This window comes from Aplidium turbinatum, chromosome 3, assembly GCF_918807975.1.
Source record: "Aplidium turbinatum chromosome 3, kaAplTurb1.1, whole genome shotgun sequence".
Classification (NCBI taxonomy): domain Eukaryota; kingdom Metazoa; phylum Chordata; class Ascidiacea; order Aplousobranchia; family Polyclinidae; genus Aplidium; species Aplidium turbinatum.
In genome coordinates, this window is record NC_137474.1 from 27397142 (window position 1) to 27412452 (window position 15311).

The window sequence follows — 15311 nt, forward strand, 5'->3', positions numbered from 1 at the left end:
AGTAGACCATCCAAACGTGGCTCGGCCATGGTCGTGCGGTAATAATTTTTCAGGTAGGCTACTTTAGTGAACTGAAACATGGCTCATTGGAGGCAGTTGTAATTGGAAGCGTAGCAAAGATTCGAAATAATTTATGGGTAATCGGATTAGTGTCGAGTTGTTCAGCAGCTTGACACGCATCCAGAAGAGTCGCAGGTCATTTATCCACAGAAACTGCAAGCCAATTTGCTCTCCATCTTCGCAACTCAATGGTAGCTGCAAAGCAATTGCTTGGTTCAACATCCAGCATTTCATGGTAGAAGTCGAAAATCTCGTCGATCGGCAGTCCACATCTTCATGAATCAATGACGGCAGAAATGTGCTGACTTTAAAAGCTAGCGAGCAGTGCTCATTGAATCTCTCGTGAATTAGTGCCATGCAATTGTCAAGAAAAGGAAGAAAAACTGTTTGTTTAAAATAGATCTCCCCAGTTTCAGCTGGAATGTTAGGTTGATGTTGTTGTCTAGGTGCTCTCCGGGGCATTCGGATTTCTTCGCCAAAAACTGAGCAAGCCTTGCCAAAAAGTTGGTGAAAAAGCCTATTATCGCCCCTTAGGTCTTGCAACACAGTTACGTAGCTTCTAACATTCACCATTGCAGAATTCAACGTAGCCTAGCCTATGTGTAACTTAGGTCCTTGCAGGAGCTTATTTGTGGTGCTGCAGCACCATTAGACGAGCCGCCACTGTATGCAGTGTATACTAGTGATTGCTTGCTTAATTAAATATTTTTAACTTAGGCCTACTGTAATCAAGATTAAACTAGAAGTTGATTTGGAAACTCAAAATAATATTGGCAAATTGTATCGCAAAAAGTAGCTTATACCCCCCCCCCTCGCGCTAGGATGAATCATCCAAGCAATTATATCTTCTGCTACAACTTTTTTTTGCAAAATTTGTAACTTATATATTTTTATTTTTTTTACCTGATCATTAAGGGGGGGGCATCGCCCCTTATCCTCCCCCCTAAATACGCTAGCCTACTGACTGTGCATAAGATAGCTATAAACTATATGAAACTTTGACGCTACCTTCGCTTACGCCTAGCATAGCTTCAGCATCCCAATCAACTTTGAGCTGAAAATATTTACTTTTTAGTCCAAAAAATGGTATTTTGCTGACTGTATAACCTGTATAACTTACACGGCTGCTAAAACAAGATGGACGCAATTACCCATAACCATAATGCTTATTATTACAAGCAATTAATCTTCACGAAGTCATGCTTGGTTAGTCAGAAAACAATGGTGACTCAACTAACACCACCTTCCCCTACACTATTATTTTAGTGGCAAAATAGGCCCCCCTCAAACGTAAATAAACGAAAAACTACTCTTTTTTCCTTTACAGTGCTATGCTAGGGGAGAAGGTTGCCCGACTTCCCCCCTCTCTGAGCCCCTGTTGACGCAGGGCTGGTTACCGAGATTGGCAGAGTGAAGTTTTTCCGATTGTTGAAGTGTTGTTAGCGCGGAATTATTCCATTCACTAGGTGCCGCTAAATAGAAAGCAGTCCTGTAATGCGTTGCTCAAGCGCACACCCCGAGAGTCGAACCAGCGCCGTGTGATCTTGAGCCGGGGGCAGAACCACTGAGCAAACGGGGCGGGCAATTTGGGTGCTGTTTACATTTTCATGCAATTTAATTTTTCATTGCTGGTGCGACCATGTAGAGAACGGCAAAGCACCGGTACACATACGAATTTGGCACCAACAAAAGGAAAAGATGGCAAAACTAAAAGGTTAAAAATATGCAAAAACAGTGTTTGGATATCACTAAAACAGTATCTTTACTTTGCACAGCCACCAAACCTGGAAAAGAGATAGAATAAAGAAATCTTTTTATGTGAAAATAGTAGCCTACAAAAGTAGGTCTACAATTTCAATCAACACTTGCTAATGCTAGTGCAATAGGGGCGATTTTAACCACGAGCTGAAATTGAAGTGGAACAGAGAGAGAGAGAGAAAGCTTTTATTTTGTCTGTTGCTAAAAATAGTATACGTTGCAGACTTAGTGTGTGATTGTATTCAATAAAATGAAATTGCTCAAAGGCATCAGTTAAGTTGAACCTCACACAGGTGCCAAAAAATACTTGTTGTTGCAAAGCGCCAGGTAAGAGAAAATGCAGCCACAGATAAAAGGTTTAATTATGATGACTTCAACATTAAGCCTACATCAGTTTTACGAAAATGTTCCATAGTTTGTGAACACTATAGCCTAAGTTCGCTAGTTCAAGAAGTTGTCCAAATGCCATTAGAAGTTCAGTGTGTAACAAATTAAAGTAAAAACAAAGATTTGGTGCTTTACTTTTTTCATCTTTTTACGTTGTTTCAACGTTGCTTTGCATCGAATCAATACAGTACTTTCGGTTTTTGGTAGCTGAGAAATGTTCTTGCTGTTTGGCCTGAAAAAATTGTTTGTCCCACCGTGAAATGATAATGTACGTTCCTATGACGTCATCAGCTTTTTTTCTACAAGAATTGAGCGTAACGTGTGCCAGACAGAATTTAGAAGCGGGGGGCGCGGACCTCCCTTTGTGTAGGATTTGCAAAAAAATACAGAGTAAGGTGCAGCCTAATTTCTGTTTTGTTGATATTTTGTAGGGGCGGATTAGTAATTTTAAGAGAAAGATGGCGTCAAGTAACATGTATCGAATAGGAGGTAAGTAAATTTTGATAGCAGTAACACATTTAACTAAAACGAAGCAGCGAGTTTTTGAACTTACCCAATATGGCTTGCAGAGTACGTTTCTGTTTTACGAACTTCCTGGTTAGGTGGTAGTGTTTGAAAATGGTTGAATTAAATTTCTGTTCGGCAGATAAGATTTATTTTGCTGCAAAGTGCAGTTGTTGCGTTTGTAGTGTACTGCATAATACATAAAAGCAGTTACGCTGGTGAAGGCAAGTGTGCGTTTCGAACATAGGCCAGCTGAGTGAGACAGCGAGTCTGGCGGTATCGCGGAGGAATACTTAGACATTTCGTGCGTTTTTATTGTTGCAATTTCGAATTGCCGAAGTATTAAACTTGTTTAATGGTTATTGAGTGTATTTTTTATTGTCGGCATATTTACATGTTATAGATTAAGGACGTATGTGTCTGATTGATGATTGAATACTTACATATCGAAAGTCTTAGCGGATCTAGTTACTTGGGAGGGAGTGGCGGCCCTCGTTGTTTCGCGGAAGATTTACATGACGTTGTTTTTTTGTGAACCAATTTTGAACGTCATTCGAAATAATTTGTTTTGATTTTTTATGTTTCGATTATTCACATCATATGAACATGTGTTTTGCACGTGTTCACAAACCCGTAATTTCACAACAAATTTAGCATGAATGTTAGTTACATTATTTTCAATCTTTGTTATGTCTACCATGTAAGGCATGCCTCTGTCTGAAGATTCAACTTGCACTAGCCTTCTTTGATGCACCATACAATTTTACTTCACACAAATACCACTACAAAAACAGGAAGCAAAGCATCCATCGCAACAGAACCTTTTTGAAGGGTCTATTTTTCGGTAGTTTGGATAAGGAAGTTCTGAAGTATTGTGAATACTAAATGCGGTGAACACAAGCATAGGTACCTTTGCTGATCTAACTCTAAGTTTGTCATTTCACTACCTTTTCACTCCTTTGTATGATCTTGTCTATACAGTAGGCTATGGTATTCTATTCCAATGTGAATAAAAAATACATTATAATGAAAATTGCATTTAAATTTGTTTCCTTTTCTAAAGGTGTTCAAGATTCTAATGGTTGTCATTTGATGCACTTAAAACAGTCAGCAGTTGTTGTTACTAAATCATTCTATAAAATATCCTAACAGTAACATTTTGTTGTTATGCAACACATGGTAACTTATAATTTTATCCAGTTTTTTATGTGAAAAGCCAACATACAACATTCTATTCATTTTTCCTATTTGCTATGTTAAGGTGTATGGTGAGGTGTAATCATTTTCCTTTTAATCATGCTGGGTTAAGGTGTATGTGAGAATGTAAGCATTGAACAAAGCGTTTCATTCTTATGTATCCCAAGTCACTGGAATGTATGTAAATATCCCCCCCGAAAGAAACCCACCTGAAAAATATCGGAACTTGTGTACAAGTCTCCGGCTCTCCGCCCTGGTCATAAATGCTATGAAATGAATATACATCAAAGATTGCAATTGACCAAGACATATGGGGTGAAGCATAACAGTAACGCAGTAAAGTAGTTTCACTCTATATTTTTGCTCGATTCCAATCTATAACGTCGGGGTATTTTTGACCAAAGTGGAGATTTGTATACCAGGTCCAAAATATCTTGAAGAAAAAATCCTCCTGAAAACTATCTCCAGGAAAATAATCCATCTAAGGAAATTTCAGCCCTCGAAATCAAGAAAATTGAAATATTTTGGCCGCATGATTTGCAATAATTCTATTCAAAGACAACTACTAGAAGGAAAAATGAACGACAAACGAAATAGGGGCAGACCACCAAGAATTTGGACTAATGATATTGAAGACTGGTCAGGACTTAATTACAAAACTGCAGTAAAAAACCTCATCATTCATCATTTTGTTCCTTCCTCGTCTGGAGGGTTGGATACAATGCGCCATTGTTCTCGACCATGAGCTGTGCGTACTGCACATTCATAACTTAATTTTGTCCATTTTGTGATGTTTGTTGTCCAAATCATTCTTGGTCTGCCTTTACTTCTTTTACCGTTTATCTTCCCTTCTATTAATGATCTTTGTAATGAATTTTGCCTTATTGTGTGTCCGAAATACTTCAATTTTCTTCCTTTGACTGTTTGTAAGAGCATTTTGCTTGAATTGAATTTGGAGAGTACTTCATCGTTAGTGATTTTTTGCTTCCATGAAATTTTTAACATTTGCCTGTATGTCCAGAGCTCGAAGGCATCGATCCGTTTCTCCATTTTTTGTGATATTGTCCAAGTTTCAGAACTGTATAATAGGGTCGACCAGATATAGCATTTTAAGATCCTGAGACGAGTTGATAAATTTAAACGTTGATTGGTTAAAATATTTTTCATTTTTCCAAATGTAGTTCTTGCAATTTCTATCCGTCTAAGAATTAAAAAACCTCACAACAGAGAAACTTGGCGTCTCATTGCCTCCAACCCTTGACGAGAGGAAGGAACTTAGTGATGATGATGAAAGAAATTTTGCTCTGAAAAAATCCTCCTTTATAAATATGGAAGTGGCTACGTTTACGGCGCCGTAAATACAGCCGTTCCATGCCTTTTTTTTAATCTTTACGTCGCTTTTACTGCGCATGCGCGCTGGTGCATATTTTTTCTTTTTTCACCTTCTCTTTGAAAGAAAAAGTGAATATATAACTTCTAAATTCAACCGCCTTTGCCAAGTGAGTCAGTGGCGCGTGCGATTTTTGTCTGACTCTTACTCCCAAGGATATGAGTTCGATACCACCAGGAGGTGATTCTTTTTTTAAACTAAATTCTAAGTCTGACCATCACAACGAAAAAACAGTATATGATTAACACAGCAGAGGTCTAGAAAAAGGTAGAAGCGACAAAAAGCGGATGTTATAGGCTAGCGTGCATGATACCGAAACAGGACAATCAGTTTAAAATATGGCACGGCCGTAAGCCCGTAACGCCTTAATAAAATTTTTATAAATTTAAAACGAAGAGGAAAAAAAGGCTAGCGACTTTTTCTAAATTCATAAAAATTTTAGGTGTTACGACCGTGCCATATTTTAAACTGATTATCCTGCTTTGCTATCATGCATGCTATAACCAGTGGCGTACGGTAGGCTATAGCCAGAAAAAAATTTGGGGGGGCCAAATATTTAATGAATTGAAGAGAACGACAAAGTATTTGATTTAAGACATCGCCACCTGTTCAATGGCGTATCCTGGTGGCTTAAGCAAGGGAAGCAATAAAGCTGTTGGGGGTTTAGAGCGTGCCGAAGGCACGCTCTAGGGGGGTCCGGGGGCATGCTCTCCCGGAAAATTTTTGCAAAATTACACTCAAATAATGGATTATAGCGCTTTCTGGAAACACTTTCAGGGTAATATTTGTATGAAATTTATTAGCAGATAAACAGCTATTAACTTATTAAAGGTAGCTGTTACACACGAACGGGCAAAAACTGCGGCTAAAATTAGAGAACACAAAAAACTCAGCTACACAAAAACTGCACAAAAACCCAACAGAGTAAGCGATTCTGAAATTGCTTCCACAAATTAGTTAAAAGAAGCGTAAATCGGGTAAACTTTGCGCGATTTACGATTTGCAAAATTTATTGGTGTCTTTCTGTGTGTCTAAAACAAGTCCTGGGAGTTGTTAATAATCAGATGTCTTAGAAAACAATATAAATTTATACAAATTATGTTAGGAGCTAGTTGAGCACTCTCTTTTGATACAAACATTATATATATTATATTTTCAACAAAGGGTTCAACTTCGGAATCCAAACTTTGAAAAATTGGGGGGAGGGGGGCATGGCCCCTTTCGTGCAAGAAGCAATGGGCAACAACCATGAGAGGAGCTTCGTTTTTTACTAAAGCAGCAAATCCGGGTTTGTTCCTAAGCATAGCTGGTGCTCTATCCGTGCATATAACTTAAAACAAAGTATATATATTTTTTTTCTCCAAAATTCATCAAGGTAATCACGGACCCCCAAATGCTTTCTCACGGACCCCCAAGGGGTCCGCGAACCCCAGGTTGGGAACCACTGCTTTAAAGCATAGCCTATGCGAAGTTTCTATGAATTAAACATGATTTTGTTCCGACATAAATTTACAGAGCCTTTACATTTCTAATAATTTACTTGAAAACAAAAGCAAAGTAGGTTACGGTAGCCTAATCCAAAAACTTTTCATGTCATTGTGTTTTGTCAATGAAAAGAACACTTCAAATTTATTACATACATTAGTAGGCTACCAACGCAAACCTTTGCTTTTTGTTCTAAATAGACATAGTGGCTCAGAGTAAGTTTTGAGTAGCCTACCGCAATCGTTTCAATCTTAGAATATCGCAGCAACAAAATTAGTCGAACAACGCTACTGCTGGCCAAGCTTCTTTAACAACATGGATTAACTGTAGAAAATATGTAGTACCGGTATCAAAGAGTGACGCAAAATTAGGTCAGCGAGTCATAATCGCCACTGTTGCATTGTGCGGGGACATATGATTTGTTATTGATGAAATATATCCATCTGCGATCACCAGCGCTGTATAAGTCTTGTTTGTAATATGTTTATTTTAACAAAGTCTTAATCCGAAGTGCTAATTTACATCGGCTGGCAATATTGTCGTTTTTATGTCGATTCGATGTTGTCGGACATTGAATCGTTGTTAAAAAGGAGAACTAGGTTAGTTGACATCCAAGGGGAAAACATTTTTTGATCATATTTTGCAAAAATTATGCTTCTTTTAGTAATGTCCTTCACATCATTGAAATACTTATTTTATTACCTCGACGTCATCGTCAACACAATCATGTCGAGCGTTGTTTTTCGTTGCTAAAAAGAATTCTAGGGAGTGGCGAACTTCTTTAAAATCAGCCACATTGGAGACTCTCGTGCGAGTGTCGTTAGATGGTCCCGCAGTAATTCGTTGTCGTTCTCTTCAATTCATTAAATATTTGGCCCCCTCAAATTTTTTTTCTGGCTACGCCACTGGTTATAGCGTGCATGATAGCAAAGCAGGACAATCAGTTTAAAATATGGCACGGTCGTAACACCCAAAAATTTTATGAAATTAGAAAAAATCACTAGCTTTTTTTCCTCTTCGTTCTAAATTTATAAAATTTTTATTAAGGTGTTACGGCCGTGCCATATTTAAACTGATTATCCTGTTTCGGTATCATGCACGCTAGCCTATAACGTCCGTTCTTTGTCGCTTCTACCTTTTTCTAGACCTCTGCTGTGTTTGTCATATACTGTTTTTTCGTTGTGATGGTCAGAACTAAAAACAAACTAAACTGAACGGCCACAAAAATGCGTAGCCTAACGATTGAGTCACTTTGGGTTAGAATTTAGTTTAAAAAAAGAGTCACCTCCTGGTGGTATCGAACTCACATCCTTGGGAGTGAGAATCAGACAAAAATCGCACGCGCCACTGACTCACTTGGCAAAGGCGGTTGAATTTAGAAGTTATATATTCACTTTTTCTTTCAAAGAGAAGGTGAAAAAAGAAAAAACATGCACCAGCGCGCATGCGCAGTAAAAGCGACGTAAAGATTAAAAAAAAGGCATGGAACGGCTGTATTTACGGCGCCGTAAACGTAGCCACTTCCTATAAATATCACCTTGGATAAATTTTTCTGACAAATATTGTTCCCCCTCCGAGTAAAATACTGAAATTGTTGGTTCCCCTGTACTAACAATTTCAGTTCAATTTCCTATTTTTTCTGGACAATGTTTACCTGTGTATGTTTTTTCTGGGGGGATATTTAGGGTAGGAATTTTACCGACTACTGGTACCAAAAAATTATTATAGATGCTGTTATATAGCTGACCACTTCTTAAATATCTGGGTAGTGGGTACTGGGTAGATGAACCTTGACTTTCACCAACAAACACACATCCTGGGCAGTAAAGTGATAGACCCTTGAAACAGATACATACATAGGCGTCGAAATAGGGTGGGCCGGGTGGGCGACGCCCACCCTGCCGTGAAACGAGGGTGGGCAAAATATGCCCAATTCCTGGTGAAAGAAAGCTACGTTTGATCTTTTCTCCGCATGGTCTCACTTTCGTTACGTCACAGTCAAACTTCAGTTCTGGGTCAGCGTAAGGGAATATGAATATGACATCATAATGAACATGACAATAAAATAACCGATACAAACTAAAGACGTACTGAAACAATCGCTTTTTACAAATCTTTGCTTTTTACCAGTGTTGTGCGTTGACGGCGTCAACTTTTTGTTGACGCTGAAGCTAGCGCCGTTAGTTTATTTTTTAGTTGACGGAAGTGATAGCGCGTCAAATATTTTGCCGATTTTAAGCGTCACGCGCTATGCGTTATTTTTTGTTTTCATGGAAAATCTGGTAGCCACTTTAACAAGTCGAAATTCTGCCACTAAACTTGACTGGAATGAAACCGCCAACCAATCATAAGCTACGGTTTAAGTGACGTAAAAAATGGCGAAAAGAAGATGATAGAAAGCAAATTAAGTGATGGATTTTTTGTCAGCTGGTTGGCTTAGGGGTTAGGGCTAGAAAGTAGTCATTTCATTGACGCGGGTTCGATTCCCACCACTGCTATTGCTCTTTTTCTTCTGTAATTACCGAATAAAGTTCAAAACAAGCATTAACTCTCTGGATGAGTGCTAGAAGGGTCACAATTGGACGGTAGCCTCTTATAACATGTTCTGATTGGTTGGCGGTTGCATGGTAGTCATTCGCAGTGGCAGAATTTCGACTTGTTAAAGTGGCTATCGGAAAATCTCGTTTCACAATGAGTGTTTCACAATGTATTCTGGCCAGCGCGACTCATCCGAATTACCTGCTTTCGCGTTGGTTGGAATGGTTACCTGGAATACAAGCGGAAGAAGTTCGCCAAATGTTAAACGCTCATATCGTGAGCAGTAGGCTATCGAGAATGAGGGATCAGTGATAGAAAGCGAAAAATCAATGAATGTCATTGCGGAGGTTGAAGATACTTTATTTGTTCTATGCCCCTGAACAGAGCGATGTTGGTGCAGTGGACCTCGTTAAAAAATTTATATATATGCTAAGCCATCACAGCACGCTTGGAACAGTGATAGGCTACCCCTCCGAGTAAACGTTTTCAAGACTTGTTTTTGAAATACAACACCATCCAGCGCTGCTGTGGAACGCATGTTTTCACTTGGAAAGGACGTTATGCGTCCCAAACGTAACAGATTGTCAGACAAACGTTTTGAAATGCTTGTGTTTCTACAAAGAAATAACTAATAAGCTAAGCAGCTAATTACAATACAGTACCAAAACATAATACCTGCTCTTTATTTATAGCTATTGTTAGCCTAAACTTAGTTGAAATGCTTCCGTTTTGTGAGACCCTGGCTAAAATAGCGCTAGAATTTAGTGCTGACGCCGTCAATTTCTTTGAGAGCTGACGCAGCACTTTACGTTGTAAAGTTTTTAGGCAATTCGGGCTGACGCCGTCAATTTATTTCATTGACGCGTACAACACTGCTTTTTGCAAATCAAAATGCGGCAAATCCGAAGGCACCACTTTAAAAATAACAGGTCACGAGACGCGCTTTTTAGGTCGCAAAGGAAAACATAAGAGAAGTTTGTTTAGTTTAAAAGCAAACATCAAACCTATTAAAGCTTAATTGCTGCAGCGACACTAAACGCAGTCTTTGTGAGAAAAACTAACCATTGCGAACATACACATTCAATTAAATCTGTTTGAAAACTCTCGCCCACCCAGAATTCCTCTCTTCTAAGAAAAAATCGACGCCTATGGATACATATACAAAAAAGCATTTTAAATCTCCCTCCGACAAGCAATCAAGCATTCTAGCTTGCTTAAAAGGGTTTGTCCTGAGCATTGAGCAATGAGCATGCAATTTGTTGAGTTCTGAAGTTCTGAGTAACAATTGGACTGCATTTTCATACCCACAGGCAGGTTTTTTTTTAAAGTTTGGTTTGGGTGACCGCTAAGTAGTTTTAAGAGACCGCAGGTGTTTCATTTAAATACCAAAAAATAGCCATAACTACATACAATCAACGCAACATAAAATGAATTATTCGACAAGGCACAGCTTAAATGATTGTGACAGCGACTAAACAGCCTGCCCAACATGGCCGCCAAACAAGTTTGCTGCACAATCAAACAAGGTGTGCTTGTTGGCTTCTGCTTGTTATGTTTCCACGCGTAAAAACTGATCATTATGCGCCATAAATCAGAAATAAACATTGACGAGTATCGAAGGTGCACTTCTTTTGTGAATAACTCTTTGATTCAGCTGTTAGCTGTACCTCCATTTATTCTTTTTTCCAGGAATGAACTATTGATCGTAGGCTATATTCGTATTATCGACAAGACATAGCGAGAAACAACCATTACTTTTCTACTGTAGTTGCAAGTCCAAATTTTGGGAAACTGCTGGAGAAATTTGGGGGACCGTTTCGGTCCCCCAAAACACCTTAAAAAACACTGCCCACTAGGGTGATTCAACCGCCCCGACCCTTTTAAATATAGCCACAAATTTTACTTTAATTTAATTACTTTACATCATAAAGTTGATTACAGTCTTCTCTTGGATGAGTTTTAAGTCGATGGTTGCATGCTTGAATGGCTCTTCTTCCCCTTCTTTCTCTTTCTTAGCCCCAACCATCTTGTCCTTGGTGCCATTGTCCATAACGTCATCAAACAACGCCAAGCCAACCAACCGCTCAAAAAGGAACCACAGTTGGCCTGCCATCTTCTTCACTGTAGCGTTGGATATGTCAGCATTAATCGTTTGATACTTCTGCAGTTGCTTCAGCAGCTTTAGTTCATTTCTTGGGGCCTTCACAGCAACGCTCCCTGTTGCCCATGCTTCAATGTAGATGTGTAAAAAGAATATGTCGAGTTCCCGCAATTCTCGATGCTGGCGTCCTGTCAATTTAAACTGTGAACGAAACATCCAGACTTTGAAAGTGTAGATCACTTTTTCCATCCATTGGTGCATGGCTCCGGAAGCTGCAAAAGTGGATGCTTTGAGGAGTGGCAGCTCAAAGAAAAACAGTTCTATGTAGTCATCTCTTGGCTGAGTGACTTTCATAGCCGTTTCCAAGACTTTCACCATTTCATTGCTGCTGTTAACCACAGCATTGGCTGTATAATCATCAGTGGACGAGTCTTCAAATGTAGTCTGTCAATAAACTGCCATTTTGAAGCGCTTGAACAAGAGAACATGAGGAGCTGATGAAGTCCCCATGGCTTCAGAAAAGGCTGAAGCAGCGATCAGTTGCAAGACATGGTGGGTGGCGACACCCAATATGCAGAAATTCATGGCCAAGCGTCTGCTCTAAAAGAATGTAGGCTCCTTTGTGCCGACCAGTATTAGAGCTGGTTGTGTCGAAGCACATCCCCTGGATCGTTTCCTCTTAAACTCCAGTCTTTCAGCATAGAAAAGGTGGCCTCAGCTTGTGCTCTTCTTGTCCCAGATGGTAATTGGGCATTACTTGTCACTAGCACAGGCAGTCTGTCCACGGCTTCAGTTCCAGTGAGATCTGGATTAAGCTTGCCAGCCCAACGCACAATGAGTGGGAACTGTGGGTCAAACTAATATTTTTTTTTCTGAGATGGATTTACGATGCTGCTGTCGTTGCCGCCTGATGCTGGATCAGTTTAGGGCTACTGGTTGGATTTCTTGTCCAAGACTTGGGACAGTTTCACCAATTATCATCACAGCTGCTCTGTTTGACATATTACTTCGGTCCAAAGTTACCACAAGGTTTTGTGTAACCACTTGTTTAGACACACGTTTTAAGGGTGTTTGTATCATGCAGCTGGTACCGGGGCCTGCAATTGGATCGTCTTCCTCTTCGGTACTACTGCTACTTGTGCTGCTTTGTAGTACTGCTAGAGAATGTTGAAAGTGCATATCCACTGCAGCTTTCTTCCTCTGGTTTTCATGTCACTGTTCTCTATTCCTTTTTCTTTCTTCTTCCAGGTAACATACATTGATGTTAATACTCCACGGCGTCTAGGTTCGCATTGGGCGATCAGACATTTTCGGTCTTTCTCAATTGAAATCATCTCCAGCGCATTGGCATGGGGAACATCAAATAAATCTCCAAATGTACTTTTGAAAGCTGCTTCCTTATCTTGTTAAGTTGATGTCAGTCTTCCTGCATTCTTTATGATAGCTTTCCACTTCTTAAAAAGTCCAGTTACTTTTTTAATACGATCCTGCTTGTAGCGAATGGGCATCCTTGCCCGATTCCAAAACCTTTCTACATTTTCAACAGTCTTAGTAGCAGAAGCACGAACAGTTTCATTCAACTTGTTATGGTTATACAGAAAGAAGCATAAAACCTGTATGTTGGAGGGGAGTTTGGAACCTTTAATATCTTTCCTCATGATTCTCAATTAGATACACATGTATTACATTTTTCATAAGCCATCAATAACAAACGTGGAAGAAAAAGGCAGTACCATATGTAATCATTACATATATCCTGAGACTGCTTATTTGCAAGAAATTTCAGATCCATTGAGCCACCTCTAAACATTGAATTTCAATAAAATTTTACACATGGTGTTTTTTAACCAAAAGGAACATTTTGGCAGGGTCAGGTTAGGGAAAATGAAAAAAAAAATTTTAAAGACCACCCTATTCTACACTAATCACGCGCAATTTAGTTCAAGTTTTACCTCACAATGTCTGGCTTTGATCTCCGAGTAATATTGATACGGCAAGGTTGGTTACTAAATTAGATTATACGAGTAGGCTATTATTTACAGCAAGATGCAACAAAATTTGTTAAGTTTTGGTATTAAAGCAGTGGTTCTCAACGGGAGCGGTACCGCCCCCCAGGGGGCGTTTTGATGTTTCAAGGGAGCGGTATGATTACCTCGGCTTAAGGGGGGCGTTTTAATTATTAGGTGCATTCTGGTTTAATCTATCTACCGCCCAGCGTAACGATTTCGTCAAAGAGCTCGTATCTTCGTGGTAGCATTTCCCACCTTAGGCTATACCTGGTGGAAAAGGAATTCAGCTGTGTTGTTCTGCTACATACCAAACAGCGAAACCCACTTGACATATCCACAAGAGGTGATCTTCGATTGTTTCTCACTGGCTTTACACCGGATGTGAAGAAACGGGCACTTTCTCACCAAGCCCAACGTTCACATTGACTACCAGTAGGCCTATACTGTTTTCATGCTCGCAAATATATATTTGCTTTTTATGAAATATAGTTACTAGTCTCTAAAACCCTTACAGCCTGTTTCACCATAACAGGGGGATCATCAGAAGGTCCTTATATTCTAATAGAAATAGAATTCTATTTGAATAAAAACCTTCTGATGATCCACCTTTTAAGGTAAAACAGGCCGTAAGGGTTTTAGAGACTGGTAATAGCCTATATTTGATGTAATTCGCTCTGCTTGGCTTTTTGCTTGGCATTGAGCACTTTTTGTAGTACAGACGAAACCGGTTAATCGAATCGCCTAGTTGCCAGACGTTTTATACGATTATCCGATTGATTCGTTTAACCAATTTACTAAAAAAAAAGGTTTATTGTGAATGAGCGTAATTGTTGAGATGTCTGCGCTGACTAGGCTGCAACGCACATTACAATTGATACTTCCTACAACTGTTCTGTGTTAGTTCTGTGTTCTAGTTCTGTGTTGTATAACACTGCTGTATTTTCCAGCCAGCAAAACTGGTCCTTTTTGCATTGATTTATCATCTGCAGACGTTGAAACAATGTAAAAAAGACCAGCTTTGCTGACTGGGAGAGCATTTACAATCAAAGCATTTTTCTGCAAACTGTGGCGATCGGACTTCTTTTAATCTAACCGATCTTTGTGACGTCACAACGTGAACTTTGACGTTGACGTTTTTGATTCAAGCGTGTTATTTTCAGCTCCGCACCAGCTGTGTACTGTGTAGTTTTGAGTATGGAATGTGGCCTACGAATGGAATGTGGCCTACGAAAATAGTGGTATGGTAGAAAAACACGGCTCACACTCATTGTTTGTTTTGAAATCGCAAAGTTTTTTTTTCAAGTCTTTTGCGCTGTCTGGTGATATAATTAATTTGCAATGTTCTTCAACTGAACGAAAGTGCACAAATGAAATTACGCACTGCATTTCACAACAGTAGGCTACTTTTTTTCAGCAATTTAAAAAAAAATTCTCCAAAGTTTTCTGGTTTAAACTTTTGGACATGCTTTCCAACACTTCCCTCTCAAGCCGAAATAATTTGTCCGTGTCCATTCCTTGGAAGGCCAGTCGATGACGGATGACATCAAAAGCATTTAAACTTCTTCATTGGGAAGTGTGATTATTCCTTTTGTCTGCTCTTCTGTTTTAATGAAGCCCAGCTGTGCGAAAATTGGTTCTTTGTAGTGCGATGTCTAGCACATAAGATTATGGCCTGGGATTACAGACACTTGTCTTTGTTTTGATCGCATGCGTATGTCTCACCTCTGCTTCATTTCGCCTTTGAACATTGCAGACAAATATGTGAAGCAAAAAAGAGACATTCTCTTTTCGCTAACAGGCACAATTATACGATTAAATGAATGAAGTATGCAAACTAGAAGCAAATCCTGATGCTTTTATCCGACTTATTCTTTTAAGCGGT

General features: G+C 39.3%; 1 protein-coding gene across 1 annotated transcript in view; it reads left to right on the plus strand.

Annotated features, from left to right (window-relative positions):
• Window positions 1-2591: 2591 nt before the first annotated feature.
• The window catches only part of LOC145766374 (metastasis-associated protein MTA3-like), a 61053-nt gene continuing 48333 nt past the window's right edge, over window positions 2592-15311 (plus strand). Inside the window, exon 1 of the mRNA XM_082578074.1 lies at window positions 2592-2694. Coding sequence (XP_082434200.1) covers window positions 2664-2694 — 31 coding nt within the window. The 5' untranslated portion in view covers window positions 2592-2663. The remainder of the gene's footprint in view (window positions 2695-15311) is intronic.